Source organism: Euwallacea similis, chromosome 13 (genome assembly GCF_039881205.1).
Source record: "Euwallacea similis isolate ESF13 chromosome 13, ESF131.1, whole genome shotgun sequence".
NCBI lineage: Eukaryota > Metazoa > Arthropoda > Insecta > Coleoptera > Curculionidae > Euwallacea > Euwallacea similis.
In genome coordinates this window covers 4,467,079-4,493,810 of record NC_089621.1, presented here as the reverse complement: position 1 = coordinate 4,493,810, position 26,732 = coordinate 4,467,079, and the positions used below count along the sequence as shown (strand labels likewise).

General features: G+C 36.7%; 2 protein-coding genes across 4 annotated transcripts in view; both read left to right on the top strand.

The window, feature by feature from the left end:
• The window catches only part of RpL15 (ribosomal protein L15), a 161,544-nt gene that overhangs the window by 38,093 nt on the left and 96,719 nt on the right, over window positions 1-26,732 (top strand). The gene's annotated exons all lie outside the window — the stretch shown is intronic.
• ed (echinoid) overlaps window positions 4,395-26,732 on the top strand; it is a 100,844-nt gene continuing 78,506 nt past the window's right edge. For 2 of the 3 annotated variants that reach the window (XM_066396013.1, XM_066396012.1), the window contains exon 1: window positions 4,396-4,785. In XM_066396013.1, the coding sequence (XP_066252110.1) occupies window positions 4,740-4,785 (46 nt within the window). In that variant the 5' untranslated portion in view covers window positions 4,396-4,739. Of the gene's footprint in view, window positions 4,786-26,732 lie in introns of all 3 variants that reach the window. The other variant, XM_066396014.1, reaches the window with a different exon arrangement.

The following is a 26,732-nucleotide window of genomic DNA, read 5'->3' as shown; positions in this document are numbered from 1 at the left end:
ATAAAACCAGAGGTGTAGCCGGCTGGTTTTTGTAAGGTGCTACGAACGTTCAAATTTATAAAACTAAAAGTTTTTTAGAAATAGTTCGTGCTTAAAAAATGCTACGCCACTGATTTGATAAAATATTAAGGTTAAAGTTAATCAGAGTTGGCAGTTTGATTGGCTTAAAACTGGATTGTAGCAGCACAGATTTGAAATTTTCTTGCCGACAAACTGAAAGTTACGCAAAGCTATAAAGTTAACAATTGGATTTGCTTAAAACCAGTGGCGTAACATATTAGTTCTCTAGTAATATTTTTTCTACAATAAATCTCCAACTCGTTATAGAAAAATTTCAATTTTTTAGAACTAAAAGTTTTTGAAAACATTATTCTGTTTCAAATCAGAGTAGACAATTGCACGATCGAAAGTGACAGTTTGACTAGTTTAAAATCAGAGGCGTAGCAGAATATAATCGCAACTCGGCAGGAATAAACTCTCCAATTTCTAAAATCATTTTTTTTTCCAAACCGTGGTACGCCATAGCTTTTAGTTGGATATCATAATTGTAAATGTTTTCAGTAATCCAACAAAATTGGAAATTTGTTGTTTGTGAAACCTGGGGCATAGCAGGTTGGATTTGTACTTTGTTACGTGCAAATTAACATATTAACAAAAAGTTTTTTTAGAAACTTCCCGCATTTTATAAAACATACTGCGCCGGTAACTTCTTGGCATATGCCGGCTGGAAGTGTCTCTCAAATTGAATAAAGCTGGCTTAAAAAACCAGAGGCGTAGCTGACTGGGTTTAAAATTTGTTGAGACTTGAAATGTTCTAAATGCGTGATTTTTTAGAAAAAATATTTTTTTGGGCTGAACTTTAATGGGACACTTTGGTTATAAGAATTTACTCTATCAAGGAAAATTTGCAATTCACTAGGTTTAATACCAAACGCGAAGCAGACATTTGTCTTATGTCTTTTTGCGTTTCGCGATCCTGGACGTGAACGAAGATTTTTTTCTTGGATTTTAAATAAAATAAATAAACAGAATTGCGTTATTCTTAATGAAAGACAACTGTTTTATAAAGAAATCTATCTGTCCTCTTCCCCTTTCATCTCTCCTCGAAATGACAGCTTGTTTAGACGGGACTTTCTAAATAATCTAAAACATTCACTTAATATTGGACCACCCAACATAAAATCCATCCAAAAGAAGGATCCGCTTGTAAAAGCGAGTCCAATTCCTTGGGGAATGTTTATCGTGTATTTAACTCGCTTTCTTGGGCTAATATCGCTAGCAGCATTACACAACATTACACTTTGTTTCTTCTTGATTGACTTCTATTTTTGGTCTGTGTTTAATCCTAACAAAACAATTTACTCTTAAAAGCATTGAAGGAACTTTTTAAAAACTCAGCAGCATCCTTTATATTTCCATACATTACCATCCTTCCACAGCAGACAATGCTAATTGAAATTACAAAACAAAGGCCGCCATATTTATTTGCTGAGAATGTGTTGAAGTCGAGAACCAAATGCATTGGCTTGGAAACATGGTAAAAGGTCTTTTCCCATTTTTGGAAGTTGTTTGAAGTGTGTTTAGTTAAAAAGAAAACATATTATTTATGCCAAGTTACTTGCTCCTAATAAGGAGCCTCCAGGCTAATATGGCGTGTGAGTGACCGTAGGAAATGGGCATCACATATCCTACAAACGGTCTTCGAGGTTTTTCTCGTCCTCTATTAGGTTTGGAAAACCATATGGTGCTATGGCGAAATTAAAAAGTTCACCCACTGCAATTAACACCATCAATAAAACGACGAGAAATGTACCAAGGCAACATAATGAACTTTGAAATTGATATATTAGCTTCTAAACGAGTAATCACTGCATGAAATCCTCCCAGCAGCATTAATCAAGTCTCGTACAATGAGACAACATGATTGTTGATTGTTGACCTAAGAACACGCGATCGAAGCAGATTCCGACACATTTGTTGATAAACTTGGCAGTGAAAAAAAGTGGAACCAAGTCTGGTAGGTAGGCTGGTCTTTAAATTGTGCTATAGGTATAGAGAGGTATGACCAGGTAATCCGATATGTTTGTATGGCTCCAGTGGCGTAGCTTAAGTTCCGGTGTGAGAAGAAATCGGTAGGTATTCATCAAGCAGCTTCATATTTTTATGAAATATTTCGCTTAACTTGATAATGAAACTTCTTGAAAAATAAAATTGCTTGGAAAATAGAGAACAAGGCAACGCCGAGTAACTTTATAATTTGAGGAATAAAGTGTTATTCTGACGCAAAAATGTGATGTGGTTCTGTGTATAAAAATATTTAATAAAAAACCCGGCAAAAAAAGCCCTAACATATAATGTACAGTATGCCATAAAAGCTTAGAATACTGCAGGTATTTTAACATCTGTGGTATACAAGGTGGTGGATTGTAATTGTAGCAAGACTTTCAGGTTGTAGAATAAAGTATTTTGGGTCAAAATATCTATATCAATTTATATGTACAAATAGTTTGTGATCGAAATCGATCAAAATGCAGCTGAAAGGTTCAATGGTTCTCAAGATATTTTGTCGCAATTTTGATATCCAGTTAGGTTTACCCCTTTAGACACCTTGCAAGATGACATTTTCCATATCAGACACTCTTTTGGTTCTCTCCAAGTCGCATCAGAGACAAATATCATCCTGTAGATTTTAGCAATCACTTTATCCACGATGTGGGGTTATCCACGCCCACAGCCGGACCATTGTAAAATACACTCTTTATCTACAACGATATATAAATTTTTAAAAAGTTAAATATACAGAGGGTGCAAGATATTGTCGGCAGAGTGTTGCAAAGTGTAATCTGTCTCGGGATTGTAGGAACTACATACACATGTCAGAAAACCCGTAAGTACGTAACAAAAGCTGCTTACAAGAGACACATAAAAAAAGCAATATCCATCTTGCTTCCTTATTGATGATGGTGGTGCAAAGACGAAACGTCGAATCGAGATTCTGATTGTGGAATTTTTTTGGAGTGGAAAAGTGCCCATAGCAAAGTATAAAAATATCTTTTGAAATAAGAACGGGAAGAAATAAAAATAGTTTTGCAAAATTTAGGTGGTTCAAAAAGCCATTTGGTTTACCACCTTCCCACAATTACCGTTCAATTGCACTCCTTTGCTTCGATTTAATCGACACTACATCATTTATAGTTTCCAAGTTCCTAATGAAAAGTCTGGGCTATAGAATACTTTGTACTTAACAATTTATTCTGATACTCAAACTTTACTTTGAACTTTACCATTATCTCTTATTAATGATAACCTGGTCTGCACGCGCCACTTTTTAATAAAATCATTAAAAGCGAGATATTTCTAAAACAAATAACGGAAATATGAGTATAATTGAAATATGAAAAAAAGTTGCTATCCATTAAAATCGCCTAAGCTATAACCTAAGACAGATTTGCGATTTTTCGAGCTGCAAATTACAACTTTTGGCTCTTTTTGTAGTGGGTTTCAGTTCGTGGTTTAAAGTGAGGATTTCGTGCTGTATAACACATTAGCTTTGAGTTTTTTCGGATTACGTGAGGATATTTAGTTTGGAGCAGCAGACCTTATCTTCAGGATGGTATACAAATACGAATGAAAGGCCAATATTCTCCCCCTTCGAGCTTTGAATTTTCAATGTTAGTGGTGCACTATTGTTAAGCAACGACTGCATTGTTGAGCACGACCAAAACAATGAGATATTTTTTCGCAGAATACACACGGAATTAAATTTAAAACTCATATACCCAAACCTTCAACAAATATGTACAGACTGTAACGATATTAAAATTTTAATGATTTCCTTCCCCAATTAAACCGTTAAATTGGTTCGTTTGGCAGTGCTTCCTATTACAGCTTATACTAATCTTTACATAAAGCTTCAAATTTCCATTTGCTCCTCTCAATTTCGTCCATCGCTCATCACCACCAGCTGGCCACATATTCTTATCTCCTTCCCTGACCTATAGTCTATCACACCGTGTTATCCATAACGTAAACCTGGCCTTACCTTTAACAGCTCACAGCGGACTCCATAGCTAATTCCTTGCCACTGCTCTTTTGCTATAGTCAGTCCGTTACGTCCTCACATCTTGAGCTGCTGAAAAACTCCTGGTTGTCCAAAAGAACTAACTCGCATTGGGGGTGAAAAACCGATTTTGGATTTTTGTAAAAATATGTATAGATTAATGTAATATGGGTATGTTTAGTGATAAGGAAGGGCTGAATACCGATAGCCCTTCAAGCTGGAAGCTCGTGCTTTGTCCATGACTGCGCACTAGACTATATGATCAGCTTCAGTTCTTAGCCGTTGGAGGCGCCGCGAACGTTAACGGTCAAAACTGGTTAAAAGTTGCCAGTTGCCGCGTTATTCGACGTGCAGCTTCAAAGCCGTGCGGAGATTTGAAGTTTCCATAATAGTCGGAAAATACGAGAGAGTTTCCCGCAGAGTTGCGGCGCGCGAAAAGTTTCGTTTTCTCTTCAGCGAACGAAAAACTAGTGCCATTATGTGCTCATCCTCATCGTAACGCATGGATTTTCATAGTGATAGAAACTATCCTTCGAAGTTAGTTCTTGTGCGAAAATCTGGACGAAACCGCAGGGACATGCACCTTTGATTAAAAGCTTTATAACGGATTTTCTCCTGGTTCATGGAGTGTTAGTGAAGGGATTGCGAAGCTGGAGTGTTAAAGAACTTTCCAACGAACATGGCACGCCGATTTGGGATTTTTGTGATTTTTGCCTCGATATCAGGTATACCAAATTTTAATAATAAAGGTGGTTTGGTTTTAGTTCGTTTTGTAGCTTGGAGTCAAGGAATGTGTACCTATGCAAATACCATCTGATCAGATATGTATATGCTTTTAATATCGAAAGAGAGAGCAGTTACCGCAATGGGAAACTCAAGGCGAAGTAATTGGACCAGGCTCAACATGCGTTTAATCAAACTACTCCAAGATATATTGCAACAGCTCGAATAAATGCTACATATCTTGACATTTAAACATGAAACGCATTTCAGTCGTGTATGATTTAATATGGAGGTAGATGTGAGGCAGATATGAACTTCATAACTTCGTTTCATATTGATATTGAGAAATGCGTTGCAAAGAGGATTTATGGAACTTTAGACAAAGATATTCGAGAAGAAATGTATTTGGGTAAATTAGAGCGAATGGAATATTTTAAGGTTGAAGAAACTTTAGAAAAGATTCTCCTCATGTGAAAGGTGCAAGAGCGAGGGCCAACGCTCTGCGTTGATTAAGGCTTATAAGAAGCACAAAGAGTCTTCAGTAGAAGCCACGCCAAAGTTCGAAGACTATTTGAATTGCAATAGCTTTCTATGTGAATTTCATGTCTTCATTTGTAAAGCAAATCAAATCCGAATCTAACTTTTCGGTTCGTACTGGATTCGCTGACGCAGTTAGTTCAGGTTCACAGGTGGTCAAAGAAATGCACACAACGAGAGGGGGTTGAACATTTTCGAAAACAATTAGGTTCATCTCATAAATTAGTATCTGGAAATATTCCTCAAGGAAAACGTTGAAAGTAATGGGTGATCATTAAAAAAAAAACTGGCAGAAGGCGGTGCACCGCACCCGCAGGGCATCGATTGAGCCATCTAACAGCAGCAATGTCGTGTATGGCATAGAATTTCTGAAGAGATAGAATTGTAACTGAATCTTAGAACATTTCTATAGTTCGTCGTGCAAAGTTTACAAAAACTAAATGGAAAAAAGAAAGAAAACTCGCGAAAGGAACCAATAATTAGAGAGCCCCGAAAGGAATTTGACAATAATAGACATTCTTCACAATGAGCAAATATGCGTCCTCCTTGAAGCTAACATTCTACGTCCAGTACACTCACATTTATGGCAGAGTTTCAGATTTTCGAAAATGGTGACGAGCTCAATAGCCGGCAGATTAGATTTGGAAGAAGGGTCAAGCGAATTATTTCAAGATACAAGTGGTCATGGTTTCTGCATAATCTCATAGACCCTTTTATTCGACCTTTTATTCACTAACAAGCATTTCTCACAAGACTTCAAATGAAATTCAAAATCTTCCATAAGTAATAATTCTACCACAAAAACAAAATCCCGTATTTAACATTGATGCGTTTGACAAAGTTTCGTGTCATTAATAATGAGCATTTAAGGAATTTGTTAACGTACACCTCATTAGCGAACTGAAAAGATGTTTTCTGTATGAAATTCGAGCTGATGAGGAGCTTATGACCAATTCTATATATACATATATGTAACGAGGAACATGTGCAAAAACTGTTTCAAACAGGTTTTCATAATGAAGTTTATTGAAAATCTTCTTACTGAATTAACTTATCACCTCTATTACGCTCTCTAACGTCTGCACGTGCTAAAAAATCAAAACCTTTTTTTTTCATTTCTTTTGAAATTTTATTTGGTTAGGTACCTAGTGTAAAGGGCCGGTCTTAGCAAGTTTGGTGCCCTGGGCGAAATTTTTAATTACCGTCCCCCTACCCACAAGCAAAACCGCCGACCAGGAATGTCCGCCCCCTTTGCTGTTCTGCCGCCCTGGGCTGTGGCTCAACCTTGCCCCCTTACAAAACCGGTGCTGCGGGTGTGCTGGTGAGCAACTCTTCAACACAATATATTCTCTTCTACGTTTGTAATTCTGCATATCGAACGTTTCCATCAATTTTACAGAGTTACTGACTACAAATATCAAGTTGCAACAAAGATAGCATTTCTATGCGAAAATCAAGGTGAAAACAATACGGAAACCTATTAACTAGTTACATACCTAACTCAGGCGGTTGAATAAGGGCTCTTGATACAAGGATCTGATATAACCAGGAAATGCTTTGGCAATGCTTGCTAACAACTATAGCGGTTTAAAGTATTCACTCACAACATAAAAGGCACAAAAGTATTACGTGATCTATATGTCTCTGTGTTATTTGAATATAATTGTTTAGCAGAAGAAACTGGAATGGAAATTAGAATAGGCGAACTATTCAGTGGTAATTTCTCCACGAACTAACCCTAAGGGTCAATAGTTCGAAGTTGTGGTGAGTTTACTTGAAGCAGGGCCGACCTTAGCAAGTCTAGCGCCCTTTCTGGTCTGCCGCGTTGGGCCGTCGCCCAACTTCGTTCCCTATAAGGCCGGTGCTGTTTGAAAGATAATTTCCAGAGAAACGATGAAATAAAAATAAGAATTAAAGCAAAACATTAATAACGTACATTCAAATATGAAACGTCTCATTTTTAATATATTTTTAATATATATAAAGCAAATTACTTTTTTTACTACGAAATTTTTACCAGTCTTGAATAACTCGAAACATGAATTGCCAAGAAGACCAGGAAATTTCCCCGGTTCCTTGATGAAATAAGAAGTTCCAGGTTTATCTTTAATTTGAATATTCATACACCCAAAAATACGTATTCGCAGTTCTACATGTTCCATATTCCATACATGAAATGGTTTCTTGTAGTTCGCCTTACTGGAGGTTTTACTAATCTTTGCTAACCTGGATAGTCTCCAAAATGGCCGTGACTAAGGGAAGAGGTACTAAAAATTCGCTTTAATTAATTTTTTAGTTAAGGGACAATGCAACGTTAACCACTGGAATAGTAAAATGATTTGAGATAGCGGAGACTAAAGTTATGTTTGATTGATTCCGGACTACAAAAAACGTTCATAAGTGTGCCGAAAGTGACCTTTGTTTGTTCTACGATATAAGAATTTTTCTGGATCAATAATTGAGAAGAACTATGAGAGAAATTGGAATGGTTTTTCGATTTAATTCCCCAATCGACAAAGAAAAATACTATTTGTGATCGAAAATAAACGGAATGAGGCACAGTTATTTGGTTGTTGTTTGCATAGAATTTGAAGATTCGCTTAGATATCCAACCAATTTCTAATGTGAATAGTGGAGGGAAATGAATATGGCACTGATAGAATCCAATAGTATGGAAAACATGTCCCCTTTGAAAACAAATCATCTTATTAGGATTTCTTTCCAGGCTTGAACTTAACTGAGTGATACTATGCCCTGATCAGCGAAAGGAGCAAGAATAGCAAAAATTATGTGGAATGTGGAGTTTCTTCCGGAGAAAATTGTTACATTCGAACTAACCTGAACTAACTAACGATTGACTGACTAAAGACACCAGACGTGTTCGATAGTTTTGAGTTTTCTTGTCGTTAATTCAAATTAGTACTCGTTCAGGGCAGTAAACTAGTCTCCACTGGCATGGGTAGCTAAGGTGTGTAGATACCGTATAGTAACACCCGTTATGTAGTATACTGCATTTTATACACATTTAATGTTAATGTGCCTTAATATAATATAAATACTCGCATTACTGGGCTCCACGGACATTAATAGGGCTATTAAAACGTATTTTAGAGTGTCGCCAAAAATACGAAATTTTGAAAAAGACACCTTTTACACAACGTCTGTTAACTTAATTGTTGAAGCACCAGTGTCAGGAAAAATACACGTTTTTCTAATGTTATGATCTAATATTAGATCGAAAAAGTCTTTCCTTTAATTAGTTTTCTTGGGTGGCGTGATTTAATTGGAACGTGCTGAATATGCACATATCGAACCAGTTTAATCCACACCCATTACGTATGCACAAGTCTAACTAAAAACTGAAGAAAAACTATCTAAACCCAGCGAGCCAGGCCAACCCATAACCAAGGCCTGCAGTGAAGAAAACCGCTACCTGACCTCGCAATGGCGGCCCAAGTTGGCTCGCCCATCAGCATCCGGACCATTTTCCTTCTTTCTCTTTCGCGCGATGATAGTGTGAATCTCTCCTCTTCCAACTCGTATTTTACGAGTTTACGTACTTGCGTTTCTTCTTTTTCCTGTAGCGTCGCGTGTCGCCTCCAAGCTTTGTATAGCCTCATGTGGCCTGAATTTAGTTGAAAGTTTGTCGTAAGATATGTATGCACACAAGAAAAATGGTCCTTAATAGTGTTTTAATGTCCTTTTTACCGAATCGTATTAGCCTGGCTTAGTTATTGATTGCAAAAACTCCACGGCAATCATCGGTAAATACAGTTTTAAATGTTAACATTTTGGAATTTATATACCACATTACAAACGCCCGTCCTTTGGAAACTTTATAATGAAGAAGTTTTCCGAGACTCAGCAAAGTTGTTCGTCATTATTTCTCAATTTTATTACATAAACTTCTTTACAACGTACTTAGGTTAACTCGATACTTTCAAAGCTATGGGTAACAAGGTAGTCAAGTTTTATTAACTGCTATTGCCATGTTATCAAGGGATGAGTTTCTTTACAAATCGAAGATGTGAGTGAGATATATGTTCGATATTCTGTTTGAGACTCCTTATAACAACTGCATGAAATATGATGGAATGCGACCGGCAAAATGGTTCAAAGGGATAGAAGAAGAATGACATACACACATCGAAAAATACCTTGGAAAATATCTATGCATTCGAAATGAGAACTCTTCCTCGCTTCGTGGGGCATTATTATAAAGTACATTTTGCATAAATATTTAAACCGCTCGAATTTCCAGATCCATATTCAACTGCTGCCGTTTCCCCCCTTTCTTTTCTGGTAAATATTGCACGTTGTGACGAGTGCGAATGCAAATCACGTTTTTGTGTTCACTACGGCCAAAAAGTTCAGTATATTTTATTACACGTTTCCATTCTACCGTTTTAGAGTTAAAACGTCTGTCACAAATATCATTTTTGGCCCTCTCAAATTTATCTCGCTTAACTAGATGTAGAAAGCAGAACAAACAACAATTATATTTGCGAATATTATCCCAAACTACCCTTAGTTTTAGGGTTATTATTTATTACCTTCGGCGAAGCTAGCGCTGATGATGGGCCAAAAACAACATGCCACTCTCAGGTTTCGCCGAAGAATGTTCATTTCCAGTATTTGCCTTGTTTTTGGTACCATAACTTTATATGAAGCGCATGGAAATTTCTAATAGACGAGAGGAGATTATCCAGCAGCCCGGTAAATCTGGATTGATGCGTGATGGGCTTTTGGGAATATGGGAATTTTAATTATTGGCAGGCCCGTGCTCCACTCTACGGATTATGTTCGGCATTAATGCCCTGGAAAAAAATGTAATTTTTCAATTTTTGATTCGATCCTGGAACATCCGAACAAAGGAACTTGCTAAGATTAAATCGGATTATACCCAGGATGAATACGCCATATACGAGTTGAAGGAGTTGCCTTTACAGCCACTTGAGTGCATTATGTACCGAATGAGCGACTCCCTTCAGATTAACTCTGCACATAATAGTGCAACTTCATTGCACTTCTCACATATGTTAACGTTATAAATTTCGCTGAGACATACCGTAATGCCGGTGTTTTGGGTGAATAATTCAACTCACGGGAAGTTTTGTGAATTATCGACTTGAATATTTCATCATGACGAGGTGTGCTCGCATAGCGACAGTTATAAGTTGAACATTGAACTAAAGTTTTAAATTTTAAAGAAGTGAATTATGCCAATGCCTTCGGCTGCTAATAAAATGCTTCGCAGATCCGGACCCAGAGAGAAAAAGAGGGGGCGTACTCGTGTGAGCGCAGACCTGAAAATGACTTAACCATCAAAATTTAAAACACAGTCGGTGCTAAATAGGCAATTTCGCGTTATAGTATCTTGCATATAAACCCGAATGTTTTTTGGATTTAAAATTCTCAGTTCTAACCTTATAAATATTTTTATTAAGGTTCTAAATCCGCAGCTATCTCATATAAGTTGGTAATGGTTTTTGAACTTCGGGCTATATGTTCCTCTAAATAAGCGTCAGTGCTGTACACGTGTGCAATGCATAGTTTAAAATTGAAAAAACAACAAAGAGCTTCTGAGGAAAAGAACTAGAAATCTGAGTTTTTCCACACTGATTTGTGGTTTTTAAGACGCTGTTAAATTTCGGCTTTATAACCCAATCGCAAAACTTGGCGATTAAAGGTGAAAGTATGTATGTGTGTGTATGTCTACCATTAGTGAACGAAAAATCCAGTCTTGAGTAAGTCGCTTCCTCTTAGCTTGCAAATTTTTCTAGTACGCCTCTGACCTTTTACATGCAAATTGGTTATTGAGTGGCTTAGTTCAACTGTAGGAATTGTTGATGAACTTTGAGAGTATTGATTATGTCACATTTTCATTAAGTTTTTATCTCATTTTAAATTCGTTTGGAGACCCTCCGAATTCTGAGAAAAATACAGCAATGACTAAAATAATGTGAGCGTTGACTGACTCCCTAATTGTTTACTCAGTTTCAGAATTGTTTAGTGCGACTTTTGGCCTTTACCATTAACCAATCAAAAATTCAGTTTATTTTTTTATTTTTAGCCACGTTTTTCGATTCTGTAACTTCTCAGTTTCACTGTCACGTTAGTTGTAACACGAAATGAAAAGAAAGGGCTTTCGATGGATCTGACGGAATATTAAAAACAAATATAAAAAAAAGAATATAATCAATTTTTTTCGAGCACTGACTCGCGAAATTTCGCATTTTATTTTCAAGAAATTCCAACCGAAATCTAGCAGTTTTTTTAACGATTTCACGGTTTAAATTCAAAATGCGCGTTTAAATACTGTACGGAAACAGTTTGCCGCAGTGACGTTCCCACTGATAAATGTATATTTGAACTGATAAAGGAATTGATGATAAAAAGAGCGAAAACAACGATTTTCTTATTTTTTTTTACACGCGTCGTAAAGCTCGAATTCGGTTTATAATTATTTCATTTTCATCGTTCAAAAGTAGCATATTTTAGGTGACTTCGCCCAGTCCATTCGGTGACCAACACAGAACCGATCCATCATACAAACCATGAACTCTTATCCAAAAAGGGTTGAGATTTTGAAATAGATCCGGCCGAAACACAAACCTGTTTTTCGTGCCAGTGGCAACGATTTAATTTCCAGATACGTTCAGGAAAGAATAAAAATTACATTCGGCGTCTATTCATTTTAATTTTGATTTTCCTGTCAAGCTTTATCGATCAGAGACCCTTTTTGAGGGCCCATTACGGATTCGATTAAGATCTTAAATACGAACCAACAAGCTACTTCTGATGGAAAGCAGAAGTCAGAAATATTTTTAATATTGGTATTGTGATTGGATTTTTTTGTCGATAAATGTATATTGTAAATTGCCGATGTGCATGGCATTTTTTGACCTTTGTAACGGCAGTGTGTTACTCGGTAAAAGGTTAATGGAAATATCAGACAATTTTTGGGTTTTATTGCTTGGAAACATGCATCAATTTTCAATCTAATATCAGTAATCAGCAAAGAGATTTAAACCATCAATGATAAATCAAATATTTCCCATAAGATTGATTACCAGCAGTACCTACCTAAGCAAATATTGTTCTTTGAAATGCATATACCACGATAAGAAAAGTACTTTAATAACATTTAACGAGCTTTATGGAGCTTTCGCCTTTCGTTTCATAACAACAATTATTAACAGTCGCAATAAACTAGACTCATAACGATTTTTTTATCGTGGCCAGCTTGTCCGCGGATTGCAATGGAAACCTCAACTATTTGCCTTGGACCGTTACGAATCGTATTACGAGTTTTATGAACTTAATAACAAATGTAATACACCGTGTATTTGTCATTGGATTTTTATTTCATAGCACTATTAGTCTGGGCAACACACATTTGTTAAGCGGCAACTTGCGGGGTTCTAATGGAACTCTAAGAAGTTGGTTATTTATGACCCTGCCGCGGAGTTGTGTAGCTGGAAAGTTTTGATGCTGTTGCACAAATGAGACGAAGTAAAGTCGATATATAAAAAGCTGAAGACAAATCCGCGATCATGTTTGTCCGTGATCACGCCGATTTATCCTCAGCTTTGCCGTCAGTTTGTTCTACGAAATCCCCGTTTATCTGCTCTATTCTCACTATAAATCTTTAAAATGCCTCAATACTTCACAGTCATGCAACATTTGCCTTTCGGCTAAACCAATAAGTTCAGTAATTCTTCCTGAGAGGCGGCCAAATAGGGTTAAATTATTAGATTTTCTCTAAGGTTCCACCTAATACATATTACCTAATCTTAACAAGGTAAATAAACGCATGTAAACTTCAACGTTTCTTGTTAAATCTAGTGGATATGTGCACTTTTCTGCACCCCTAAAGGGCACTGCTTAGTCCTAATTAGGTTTAAACATCGTCTGCCTTTGTGGAACTTTTATTGTAGTTTGAAAGTGAACGCCACAAAGCACCGTAATCTATCTAATTATGGTTACCAAGGGCTGTTTTCTTCTACAGTTGCTTAATACGCGAATAACTTTTAAAATTTCGTGGATCACTGTTAAGAATAATTTTGAAGAAATTTCAGAACAATTTATTAAGGCCAAGTTGCTCAATCAGGGCGAGCTCAGTTCTGCGTTCACCGCTCCTCGCGTACGGACTTATTCAAATTTACTGTTCACCATTGAGATCTCGAAAACTATCGGAGATAAGGAGTCGATTAAATTTGATTGTATGAGAACATTCTGACTCGTTCTGGACATATAAATAAATCCGACATTTGATGAAACAGTGTTGATTTTTTTTTAGCACATTGGAAGATATTTTATCAAATTAATTTCACTTCTTCATAGACACTTTCTTCACTAGAAGAGAGGATCATCACATGTGTAATCTGACGTTTCGGATTTCCAGAATCATCAATTTCATTTTTTTTAATACGAACTTGACATTCTTATGACACTTTGGAATCCTTTGATTTTCTCAAAAAAAAAAAAACATTTCTTCATAAAAACACTTAACAAAAGGGAAGTCTTAGATATGGGGAGCCACATGGCTTTGAATGAATTTGATTTCAATTTAATTTGAGCAAGCCGTGGCCGTTACTGATTATCTCCGCAACCAGTCAGAATTTTTCATTTTTTTAACGCAGTTTCGTTTCCAGTTTATCTTATTTTAAGCGACTTCATACCTTTTCCGGTTAACAGACGCCAATGATGAATGAATTTCCTCTTTCGACTAGTTTTCATTAAGCAAATCTGGCTGAGGTTTTGATGACGAAAATTAAAGCTTAAGATGGGTTAGCCTAGTGCTTATAAATTTTCACAGAAAGTCCCGTTTTATTACCTTATTAATTAAGAAAATGTATTTTCTGAATTAAAATATTCACTGATTTACGGTTTACGTTTCCTTCTACGTTACATATAGTGATTATGATTGCTGTTGAAAATTCTAAATTACAATTGACGCTTTCTAAATTTCAATTTGATTATTCTGAATTTAATTTGACGAAGTTTTTTGCAAACGCTGTACTCTGTGGAGCAAACAAAGGAGTTCTGCTGCAGTATCACAAGTCGTGCATAAACGTTTTTTGCGCAATTTGTAATGCGTCCTCCTGGTCCAAGCCGGTTCAAGTTCCTTCGAAGTAACAAGTAAATAGTTTATCAAAAAAGTGAAACACGTTTGAGAATTTGACGATGTGAACGTGACTTTCTCTCAGAATTCATGATGCATATCTAGTACTCCTAGTTTAATATTCTGCTTTGTATGTAAGTTCGAGAACCTTCAAAAAACCGTTCATAAGAGTACAAAAATCCCTCGAATTTAAAAGAAGATTAATAAATGGTTTTAAAATAGTTTTGGATACATTATCAAAATTGAAATAGAATTTTATCATTGTCTTAAATCGGAGGCAATAATAAAGCTTATGCGGTTTAAAGATTGATTTTAATGTTAATCTTGAAGATCACTTTAAAACGGATCATTTAACGCTTGGAGCGTTTTTGTGATGCCATTGCGGCATTGTTCTAGAGGTTAAATATCCGCTAGTTGGTCTTCTAATTTACCCCCGTTGTTAAACATTATTATCAATTTAGGATACTGAGGGTGTCCATAAAGCCTAATGACGACATTATATGAATAATAAATATGCTCCCATTATTATTCAATCGATGATGAGCTTTTCTAGAAATTGGTAAATGATTTGAAATGTAAATAAACTTATGCAATGTTTACGGAGACGCCTTCGAAAGTAAAGCTCATCAATTTTATCGGTCTGGTGATCGCAAATAACATGCAATTTTCTACAACAATATGGTTTTTTAAACCAAACAAACTTGACCTTCACATGAATGCAGCGGAACATCATTTAACTTGCAGCCCGACTTAATTGAGAGTAGAGAATTTAAGCCTTCAACAATCTAAATATGAAGTAAAAGTAGTTTCGTAACTATGAAAAATCCCAGTTGGTACAGTTATATCATAATTGGCGTAATGAATAAAACATTTATTAGATTTTGTTATTTCTATGGATTGTTAGACCATTAATTACCGCAATTAGATAATATATACACAGTTTTCATCAAGAGCTTAAAAGCTAGTTTAGAAGGAAATGCAAATTGGTTTCAACAATAACAAGCTTAATTAAGCCTTTAAAGAAAATAAATATTTACCTTTTAAACCCCTTGTTTCCTTGCCGCAGTCTTCAACTGATAAGTGAGATTTTTAGAAGTATAGTTGTAAAACTTTCCAAAAGTTTGCTGCAATAAGCAACAGCCTGGCTTCTTGGATAACGCCAATGAACAGACTTCTGGAAACTTTTGCTCTGCCTTTGTTATTTATCAGTTATTATTTTTCAAATTCCTAAAGTGAAGAGGAACAAAGAGACGAAAATTTAATTAAAAAACGAACTAATCCCCCTTCAGGGTATGACACAAAGGACACTCAGTCTGACGATAAATTGTTTGGTATGTTCCATAAACACCACCTCCAATTTGCTAAAGTGGGTCCATTTTTTCCGCAACATGTTTTGTGTATACACATCACAAGCGAATGTTACGTGCCTTTATAATGCGAATGTTGTGGATTTAACAGCCTGATGATGATAACAATTTGTGTTCAATTTTTTGCCTAGTTTGGGCTTTGTTCTGTGTCAAATTCAGTGTTATTGATCATGTTTTTATAGCAGCGTAAAACTTTCCGTTTGAAATTCGGATTTGAACGCGACTTGAATTGGTCCATATTTTTAGCAGTGATTATAAATTATTTAAGGAATAAATGTTAAAAAATAAAACATTTTGCGCACGCCACGGGACTGAACAAAATGCGACCTACATTTTGTCTCCCATCAGAAATGCTGGGCTATTGCCCATTCCCTGGACGCTCGTTAGTTATTTAAAATGGGATTTTCGCGCGAAACTCTTTCACGGTATTTGGAGGAAAGTGACCTAATTTTTGATGAAGAGAGACGTTTATGCACTTAACCTATATTGGAAAAAAAGCACCAAAATATTTGATGATATTACACAACGAGAAAAGGAAGGAGCTTCGTTTAAAAACGTCAAATAACGACTATCCAAGTTATTCCTTATTACGGCCCTGTTTTCCGAGGATTTGCGTGCAAAGATTAGAGTCGCATATTCAAAACTATAGCAGAATGCGCTTAGTGATTTTTCCACCTTTTAAAACCTATTTCTCAGTCCTCAGTGCGAGAGCCATGATTTTTTATATTTCTTTGAAGATGCTTCTTACTACCACCCTAATCTTCGACTTCACGTGCATCAGAGGCACAACTTGGTGTAGGGGGCAAGTTGCATATGTTTAATAAGCACTATTGATCTAGAATAATTTTCGAGTGCGTCTCGGATCTATGACTCAAGAAAAATTATTTCAAGCTTAACAACAAACCCTTGTGAATATCATGATTTGCATGTGGACGTCAGAGGGTGAAACTGGCTTTGAGCATGAGCGCCACGTTACTTTGAACGGGAATTATGATTTTGCTTTCCCCATTCAAAACGCTCCTGAGCGCGAAGATGAATGACCGGTTTCGAGGATTTTATCCCCTTTAAAATTGAAATTACTCCCTCACTTATTACTAATAAGTGTTAAGAGCAAGTTAAACACCAAAAGGAACGCAAACTGAACTGCGGAAAAGTTATGCGAGATTCTAGTTAAGCTGACTCTCTACAAAACTATGCATATTTAATCACAAACAAACTAATAAATTTCCAATTGACTTTCCTGCCAGAACTTTCCACTCTCCGCCAGAACTTCCAAATCGACATGTAATAATTATTTAAATGTAATCCCAGCTCGGTTTAAGCCTTTCCAACAAATTATACACGTAATATCTCCTGTAGATACAAGAGCAGTAACTTAGATGAAACCGAATATTTCCGCAACGCTAATTCAGCAAAAGGATAACATCAGTTTAATCCTTTATTTAAAATCCGGATAAGGACGGAAATATTCGTCATTTCCCTTGAAGATGCGGTATTGCTTCCACCTTTTAAGCTACTTGATGTTCTATGAAAATTCAAGCTAATTTCGCTTAATTTTCCTTCGCCTCACCTGTTTCTTCAGGATTTTGTCTGTTTATAATTCAAGCGGATAACCCAAAATGAAAAGGTAATTTCTCCCTTGGGGCCGTTCCCCTTCAGACATTATACGCATCTTGTGTAGTCGATTTTTAAACAATGCATCAAGAGGAAGTTGCTGAACATTAATGGAGAAATTTTTCCTAAAAAAAGGCAGTTCCTCTGGATTGATCCGGGAATATCTTACCTCAAATTTCTAATGGTGGGCATAAGATCTGTTGTCGCTGCCCGTTTCCCACTCTCCATATATCATCCGGTGATCTTAGAGAATTCTTTTGTTAGCGAAGCGCTAAATTAACTTCACAATATAGTCTTAACGACGCTTTCTTTTATTATTTCCCAGGGGGTCCCGTATATGACTCAAAACACTGACCTTGAACGCAGACATTCTAACACCTCTTTGTGCAACTCAGACATTACTTCACAGTCTGTAATTACTTCATTCCGCCACGCCCTTTCTTCATGCAATTCCCCGATCGTATCTATACGAAATGCAGTAATTTTTAATGTCGCACTCATTAGATTGTGAAATATTCAGATTTCTCATTGATACCTAGTCATAGGAAGTAGCATTTTGCGGTTCTGGCTTTGCCTTGCATTTTGGGTTGTTCGTGCTTTAATTCTGAACAATACATTTGCGCTTGCCAAAGCACTTTAAAGCCTACAATCCAATTAATATCGATTCATCACGTATCAGCCAGTGGCGTCTCGTTGAATATATATGCGTTTTGTTTCCGCAGATGTCGTATTTTTAATTAACTCTGGTGCTACTCCCTTGCGTCAAACTGGAGAATCCTTTAAATTAGCTTTCCAAGAAAACAGGAAAAACTAACTGAAATTAAATTTCGCAGATACGTATACTAGTGGATTGGTCTGCTAAAAAATATGTCTCTCTCTGGTATAATTAAATTTCCGTCGGGCTGGAAGTGCAAAAGCGCACCCGGCCAACGTGAGTGCCAAAATGGCACATAACTTTCTGGACGCCCATTAAAAAAATATATTTTTCCGAGATTCATTATTACACGATGTGGCCCTACGGCCCAAGTTTAAATCCAGCTGTTAGGGATAAAAGTTTTTTCAGGTTCTATCTGATTAAGCCTGAAACCATATTTCCCATCAAAACATGACGAGACGTCCCTGCCCAAATCACTTTTTCGCCAGTATTTCTTTAGGGCCCAAGGTTTATCCGCAAGACTTGGCCCAGAAAAGGACACGTCATCGTTTTCCCGCAGGTATTCGTCCAAACAAGCTTCGGCTTTGCAGCTCCGGTTTTTCCGGCTGTCAGACTTTAGAACTGAAAAGTTTTTCTGGATTAAGTTTCTTCACACGACGTAAAGTTTGAGCGGTTGGCGAGGAAAAATCGCCCGTTAATTGGTTGCAATGTATTGGAGAGCGGATTGTCGTCATTTGAACTTTAAAGAGATTTTCTGACCCTGACGCACATCAGGGGCCGTATTCTGGATCCTGGGAAGTAGAGCGCCCCCCAAGAGACACGTCAAAATGACGTGTAGTTGTTAACCTTTCATATTCCGGCAGTATTTTAATGGGCAATTTTGATGCCATATTTCGGAGAACGTTCCATGCCCCAGAGTACAGGAAGTCAAGAATATCAGAGAGTTTTTATTGCCAATTTTTAGAATGACGAATCCTCACATATTAACAGCAGAACAGAAGTAATTTGCGAAGAATTTCTGGGTTTCGCCAAAGGAGTTTCAAGCTGCGAAGACTGCAGATAAGAAAATAGAAGGGGATCAAATATGAAAACAGAAAAGGAAAATTTGGCTTCAAAGAGGAACAGTGAAATTATGAGGCAATTTATAGAACGAAAAGTGCCGTCCACTATGGGATAAGAACCGAGACAAGAAAAGATGAGAGAGCTTCTTCTTCTAGACTGAAATTTTCCACCTTGAAGAAATAGGTACCTAAAGAGGAACCTAAAATGAGCAAAGAAGTCATAAAATGATTTAAAGACACGTCGAAGAACAAGAACAAGTAATTCTGAAGTGACCTCAATGATACTGGACTTAAGAATAAAACACAAGAAAAAGCATGTCTAAAATATAAGCTAAACGAACTTTTATATGATTTAACGTAGAAACCATTATACAAAGACTTGAGAAAAATAAAAATCTAGAATATTTTTTCAAAAAAATAATTCAAAGAGTGGAAATAATGGACCTTTTTTTCTCAATTGAAACTTTTTATACACATTGTCAAAATGAAGTAAAGATTAGAAAAAAGCGAGGGAAGAAGAGGGGCATAAGAATTAAAAAGAGATGATGAGGATGATGATGTCCTTGCCACACTGAACACAAATTTGTAGTGAAGACTTTTGACCAAGCTTTTGGGTGAAAGGCCATTATGTTGAACTGCAAAATACTGCTATCCATTTCCTAGGAAACAAATGAGCAAAAGTGAGTCACAAATCGACTTCAGGAGAACTCAAGCCGGAAGTCTTTTCCTCTACCTATTACTGATAACCTGAACTTATGAAGGAGAAGGATGAGAAAGGCACAAAAATGGCCAAAAGGGGCTCATAGATGTGATCAGTATTACTACCAGGAAGGAAACTCAATGTTCATTTCTGAACTTAACATCCCTGGTCACTCTGCGTAAATCCTGCTGTAAGAGACGCCATACAAGCCATCTAATTGGGGATCATTGTTGATGGACTAAATGAATCAAATAATTTAAAATGTTTAAACCTAATTTAGAAGTCCGAAAACCGAGGTTTGGGTACATAAAAGATTTTCAACAGGAAGCAGAGCTTCCACCGCTCTGCCGGTGCATGCCACCACAGGCCTGATTGCATTATTTAAATCTGCGGTATTTTGCATATGTAACAATTTTATTATGTAACACGTAACATTCGACAGCCATTTTAACGAGCTATTACATCTCGTGTGAGCTGCAAAGTTCCAAGGTTGCCGCCGCAAAAGAGGAAGGAAGCGAATATCGCTAACCGCAAATCAGCAATTCTATCTATACAGTATATATGCAAGTTTCGCGATAAAAATCTACATTTTTCCCTTGTTTGAATATTTTAAGATTGTAAGGGATTGAATTTCTAGCCCTTAATTGTACATACAGGTGTAATACAAGGAGACAAAGTTTTATTGTTCCAGAGCAAATACCCGTATATCTCGTCGTTAAGCTCCAACTACACGATCGATGCAAAAGACTAATTGTTAATTAGCTGTAGCTTTCTGCTTAATTGGGAACAACTCAAATTTACACGCGATAATTATGTCAGATATAATCGCGTTTAACCCTGATGCCTGTCAGATTCAGTACGTCTAACGTTTTGCCTGCTGGCGTGAGGAAATTTAAAGATCTATTCCGCGTCAGTTTGGTCTGGAAAATACTTCTTGTGTTTTATGTATAAAATAATAAAACGTGGAGTCGAGCCAGAGCTCTCTAGTCCAAAAGGGCATGAAAGGCATAAATAATTTGCTGGAAACGCTGGGGGCTGAAAGTTTCAAAGGAAAAATAATAGCACAAATGAAGCTATCACAACAGGAGTCCCTGTGCAGAAATTTCCCAACATTCCCGCAGGATAAATATTTCAGTCTGGGAACATAGGTTTGTTATCGATATCGGTGGAGTACAATTCTTTAAAATGTCGTTCTGTGTGGGTGTCCAGGCATATCAACTTTCATCATTTTAATAAATAACAACCTAAAGACAAATAAGAGGCACATAGTCGATGGCCGCTTTGACGTTGCTATACACCCATTCTTCCTTTGTTAACCAATTGAGAGCCATTGCCATTATAAACAGTTATTACTAACTTAACTATGGGAAAAGTGCCATTGTCTTCGCTTCAGATTGCATGTCCTGTATAACTCTTTAAAAGAATAATCCTTCTTGCTTTTTTGTTCACAGGAATTAAGGTCAAATACCCACGAGCCCTCCTCCAACACGAAAGAATATTATTGAATTTTATAATGAAAAAGATTCTATGAAACCTTTGTGTATTGTAGCATGCTTTTTCTTTTGAATTTCATGGTCTAGATGACTGTATAGATACCAAAATATCATAAAGAGTTTTATTAGCAGTAAATCACTTTTTATTTGTTAGGGAATTCATTAGCTAAGCTGATTTAAATCGCTGCCATTAGCAAAAAATTGCCAAGAATCGGCTTTTGGCTTGATCGTGCAAGGCGGGTACCTCAATAATTTATAACCAGGGAAACAAAATTCTGGAAGGCTGAAAATCACAAAAGTTCAGACGTTAGCAGAAGTTTGGGTCCATTTGCTTGAGTTTTGTTCGCGAATAGCGATCAACGAGGTAGGTAATTTTCATCAAAAGTTACAACTTCCTAGGAGCGGTCCTGAAAATAGCACAAAAATTCGTACCATTTGAGGGAAGTTGTCTTTGTGTGTGTTTAAGGAAATTTGGAATGAGCTTATTGAAATACTAATGTTTGCTACGGAAATGAAATAGGGGAAAAGAAACGGAACAAGTCAGAACAGAAAGAAGAAGAGAAACGCTAAAAACATCATTTTTGAAATACGGGAAAAAAGTTTTCGGAAAAAAGGTTTTGTGAGATGCGAGTTTTAAATTTTAGATAATTCTCAAGAGGAAAAAAGTGTAATTTCAGATGGTTTTGAAACCACAAAACTTGGCGCTGCGAAGGTTTCAGTTTTTTTTTGTTCCTCCCTCAGACTTAAAGTTTTACTTTATTCCACAAAGAATTTATTTTATTTTTTCGGCGAAACGATAATCAGACAGAGTCAGTTCCTCATTAGGGGAGAATGCTGCCCTAATGCTGCGATGTCTCACATTCCAATAATAATTAACGCACTATGTATAAGCATACGTGGATATAATTGTTTTAATCTAATGCATCAATTTCTTTTATTAAGACGTACTATAATCATCAAATTTTTATTTCAGGTAAGCTAAGCCTATGATGCATGCATTCATATACATATACGATTAAGCTCGTCATTACACGAAGAACGAAAGGGTATGTACGAACTTGTTATTCTTTTCGGCGTTAATTAAAATTTATCTCTCTTTCCTCTACAACGTAACTTCTTTGCCTCAGAAATGAGGAAGAATTATCGCGGCAAAAAGGCTCTTTCAGAAATTCACATTTACGATTTCCAAAATACCGTGAGCGATTTGCCCATCTGAATAACTTTGAAATTTTGCAAGCAATTGTTCAAGGCGAAACACAAAAATGTTGTTATTATAATATTCGCATCTTGACAAATTCACCATTTAAAAACAAGTTTGCCCAGAAACCTGTTGCTGGGTTGTAAACGAAACTATTTACGTCCACTCATTGCAAAATTTTTAAGCCGGTTTAATATATTTAGAGCTGTTTCTCAGCAAATCCATGGGTATTATAGCTATTGAAGTGTCTGTCGCCAACCAAGACGCAAATCCCCGGAAATAGAATCCAGGGAATCCAGGAGAGAGCCTGAAGGAAGGCGTCCTGGAGAATTCCGAACCCGAAAAATAGCTCTCCCGATTGTCAAAGCTTTCCCTTAGGCCAGGAATTTGGCGAATCATTACCATATTGACAAAAGGCGGGCTTCCTGGCAGTCCAACATAATTTGAATAGAATCGCACGTACACGACACCGAGAAGCATCCAAAACGTTCCCTGATTTGCATCCATATTAGAATTTGCAAGACGGGCCATCGCTTATTCGAATTACCCCTTTTCAGTTTGTTGAAAGTGGCCCTTAAGGAAACTAAAACCTGAAACAAACATTTGGGAGTATAAATTTGGGGGGGGGGGGGGGGAGAGAAACAGGACATTTTATGAGAAATCAGCAAACGTTTCTGTTTTGCATTTAATGCATCTTTAGCCTGGACGATGAGAAATTTAATTCTTGTCCCAACGGCATATCTTTTGATTAAAACATGTTCGTCCGTGCGGCAGCTGAAATTTAATCAAAACAAGGCGCTGCAGAAGCGCGCGTTGCAGGATTTTCATCACATTCTGCAGTTCAGGGTATTTTTTGGTCGCAGCCCTTTTATAAGACAATGATATATGGATATGTGGGGCTTATAAACTCACTTAATGCCGCACGGAGCTTTGCGAGATGCAACCTTATTCACGCATGAAGGGAAACTTGATCAATTCACTTTACAGCGTTATAAAAAATTAATAAGTTTCTTTATAGTCCCCGCCACCTACGTTGTATTTTTATGAGCTCCGGTATTCATAAGCTGTAAAAAATGTGGCCACATAGGTGTTTGCAAATTCATAAGCAAACTAAACCTATAAAACGTTATGGTAGAGCTTAATTGAAAATCTTGCCTCAACTCCTGACGTTATAGCCGCAAAACCAATGATTAAATTCCGGGTATAACTTGCTGAAGTAGATTTGGAACGAGGAAGAAAAGTGCATATTGGAAAATAAATAAGTAACATTGTAGGCTTGGAAAGAGGTAATTTAAAGTTGGATATTGACACCAAGTTAGGCCGGGATGGATTGATTAGATTTTTCCAATTATAAACTCTTGGAAACTTTACGAATTACATACTTCTTTTTTCTCCTGCATGTCATCTTAGTTTATTGATCGCATTGACATAGAATGAAGGCGTTTTGGTTAACGTTGCAGGACTGGATACGTCTTAATAAAATGAAACTCACTTCAATCTTCCAGATGAAGTTATTAACATTAAGACTGCATAGCTCGTTAATGGAGCAAATGATATTGTAGTTACCGTCTTTGCGCAGTTTTATCCACGATTCTTCATTTCGACTTCACTGAAGTTAACGATTCTATTATTGTGTGATCAGTTAAATTGGAATGGCTGAGGGGTATCAACAAATATTTGGTTTAGCTCTCTGGCGTAATATAGAATAAAAATGTTTAAATTAATTAGATATAGATCGACCGAAACCTCCTAAAATTTGTTTACTCCTTAATAATTACTGCCTCGATTACTCGTTTCATTTTCTGAAACTGAATAAAGTATTCTTATTCCCCATTTACTTTGTTCCTCCAGGTTTGATCAAATCTATTTCACCATTTCAATAGTAGGGCTACTTCTACCCTACCCCGGGCTACTTCAGACACTTTTGCTTTTCTTTACTTCTATCTTCCTTGCTCTCACTTCATTTTTTTTATTAACTTGATTGAAGTTCCCCTGTTTCTCCCCTCTTTCACCTTACAATATTCGTTTTGCTATTTTTCTTATCCTCATAATTGAAGAAATCTGCCTTGGAAACCCTTCCAAGTTTCTCCTCTATTTATTCTCTAATCGCCCTGTCAGTAATTTTTCTCTGCTATTACCCTCAGCAATCCTTGATTTTATCTTCTCTTGTCTCTGCAACTTTCCTCATTCTTCGACGCGAAAAATTGTGAAATATCAAGTTACCGGCCGTTATGAGGTTATTGTCATCCACATCTTGTTCACTTCACTACGCTTTTTTCTCATTCTCAGTCTTCAAAATTGAAAAAATCAGTTCTAAATCCCCACTTTTACGATCAAAAAAAGGAAACCGAAACTGGGGGAGAAATAGATATAATTTTTTTGCCTATTTCTCTCCTTCTCTCTCTTGCTTTTCTGGAAAACACGTTTTTCCCACTCGCGTGCACGAAAGTTTTACTTTTACGCACGCAGTTGAGTGCAGAAAGTATATATACATATATATATATACGTAAATGCGACATTTTTACGCGCTAGCGGGGAAAAATTTTTAATTTAAAGATTAAGGCAGAACTTAGTCGATATTTGAGTGAAATGGGGGGAAGGACGGCAGTTATCTTATAAAATACGAATTTTCTGATTTCACTCAAATATCAGTACGACAAATTCTACCTTAACCTCCCCTCAATGAGGTCCTCCCCTTTATGTGAAAAATGGGTCAAAGCACTCTGCTATCCAGACATGCTACTTCACAGCTTGTAATAAAGCTTTGCCTTAGCCACCATCTTTGCCAAATAATAAAATTGTAAGTTACTGTTTTTCCATATCCACCATAGTCAAACTTATGTGAGCTCGTAGAATAAATATTGCTCCTAAGTCTTGCGGAAAGCATGTTTTCCTCACTCCACTGCATGGCGGAACGACACGTGGCGGAGCATATTGCACTATTGCTTTCCGCACTTGTTAGGAAAATATCTAGAGCCAGAGAAATAACGCTTCCCTATAAAGGTTCCGATTGAGTATGACTTTTATACCGTTCAAATTAAAACACAGCACAATCGTGAAACTTTTAATACCCAAATCGTGTTAACTATAGTAAAAGGATTCCCATAACCCCCCTAGATCGTATGACTGCAAGCAGTTAAACTGAAACAGGGAAATTTACCAGCTTTTTCATACAGACTCCAATTTCAGTTCCATGCGATGTAATATACGTTTTGAATGGGAAGATATTTCACCTAAATATGAACCCTTACAACGTTCTGCGGCAAATAAAACTTTAAAATTCGTTCTGGCACAGACCAGGCAGAAATAATTTTCCTCAACTAATAAAATCCGGAAATTTACTTGAGGTGCTTTAAGGTCGATAGAGCCGGAGAAGGTTCTTCCTTCTTTCTCCTCTGGATCTATTGTGCAGCGAAAAATCTGATTATATCTCGTAAAGATCATGTTTAGAGGAATCGTGTTAATCGTTTTGCAAAGAGGCAAGATAAAAGTCGAGGGTTGTGATTGCGTGCTTTATTTTACGAGTTGCTGATTTTACTCCTTTCCGTATAGCCCAGTTGCTAGCAGTTTATAGGAGCAATTTCCTGGGTTTTTATGATTACTCCTTTATCTATATGCCCCTTATACTAGGAGGTGCTAGAACCGAAGAATTTTGTAGCCCGCAATTTTATTTGGGCGAATTTACAAGAAAGGAGGGAATAAGGCTTTACCTTGAAAATAGCTATCAGGGAATTAAGACGTCTGAGTTTGTTTAAGAAAAACATCTCACAAAACGATTGAAAGTAAATAAATTAAACGGTGTTTACTGAAAGACTGGAGGTCTTAACACGTAAATCCGATTTAATTTTCTCGAATCTTAATCGAAGATTCAATTTTAAAATCGGCGCATTGCAGAATCCTGAAATAACCTTTTTATTGTGAGCAGAAAAGGCGTCGATAACGCTCGTAAAAAGAACGTAAAAAAGCTGCTCGAGCCTTGTTGCCATGGCCAAATCGCATTAACATTAACATTTCCAGTGAGCTAAGGATAGCTGAAGCAACGCCTAGAAAAGAAAAATTAACTCATGTTCTCGTGAAATATTCCTTGAAGCCGGTGGAGCATATTAAGGCCGAAAGAACAAAGAGCTTCGGATGATAAAAGAACCTAGTTTGAACAAGAAATTATGCCTACATAATGTCTCAGAAATTGTTCATTCT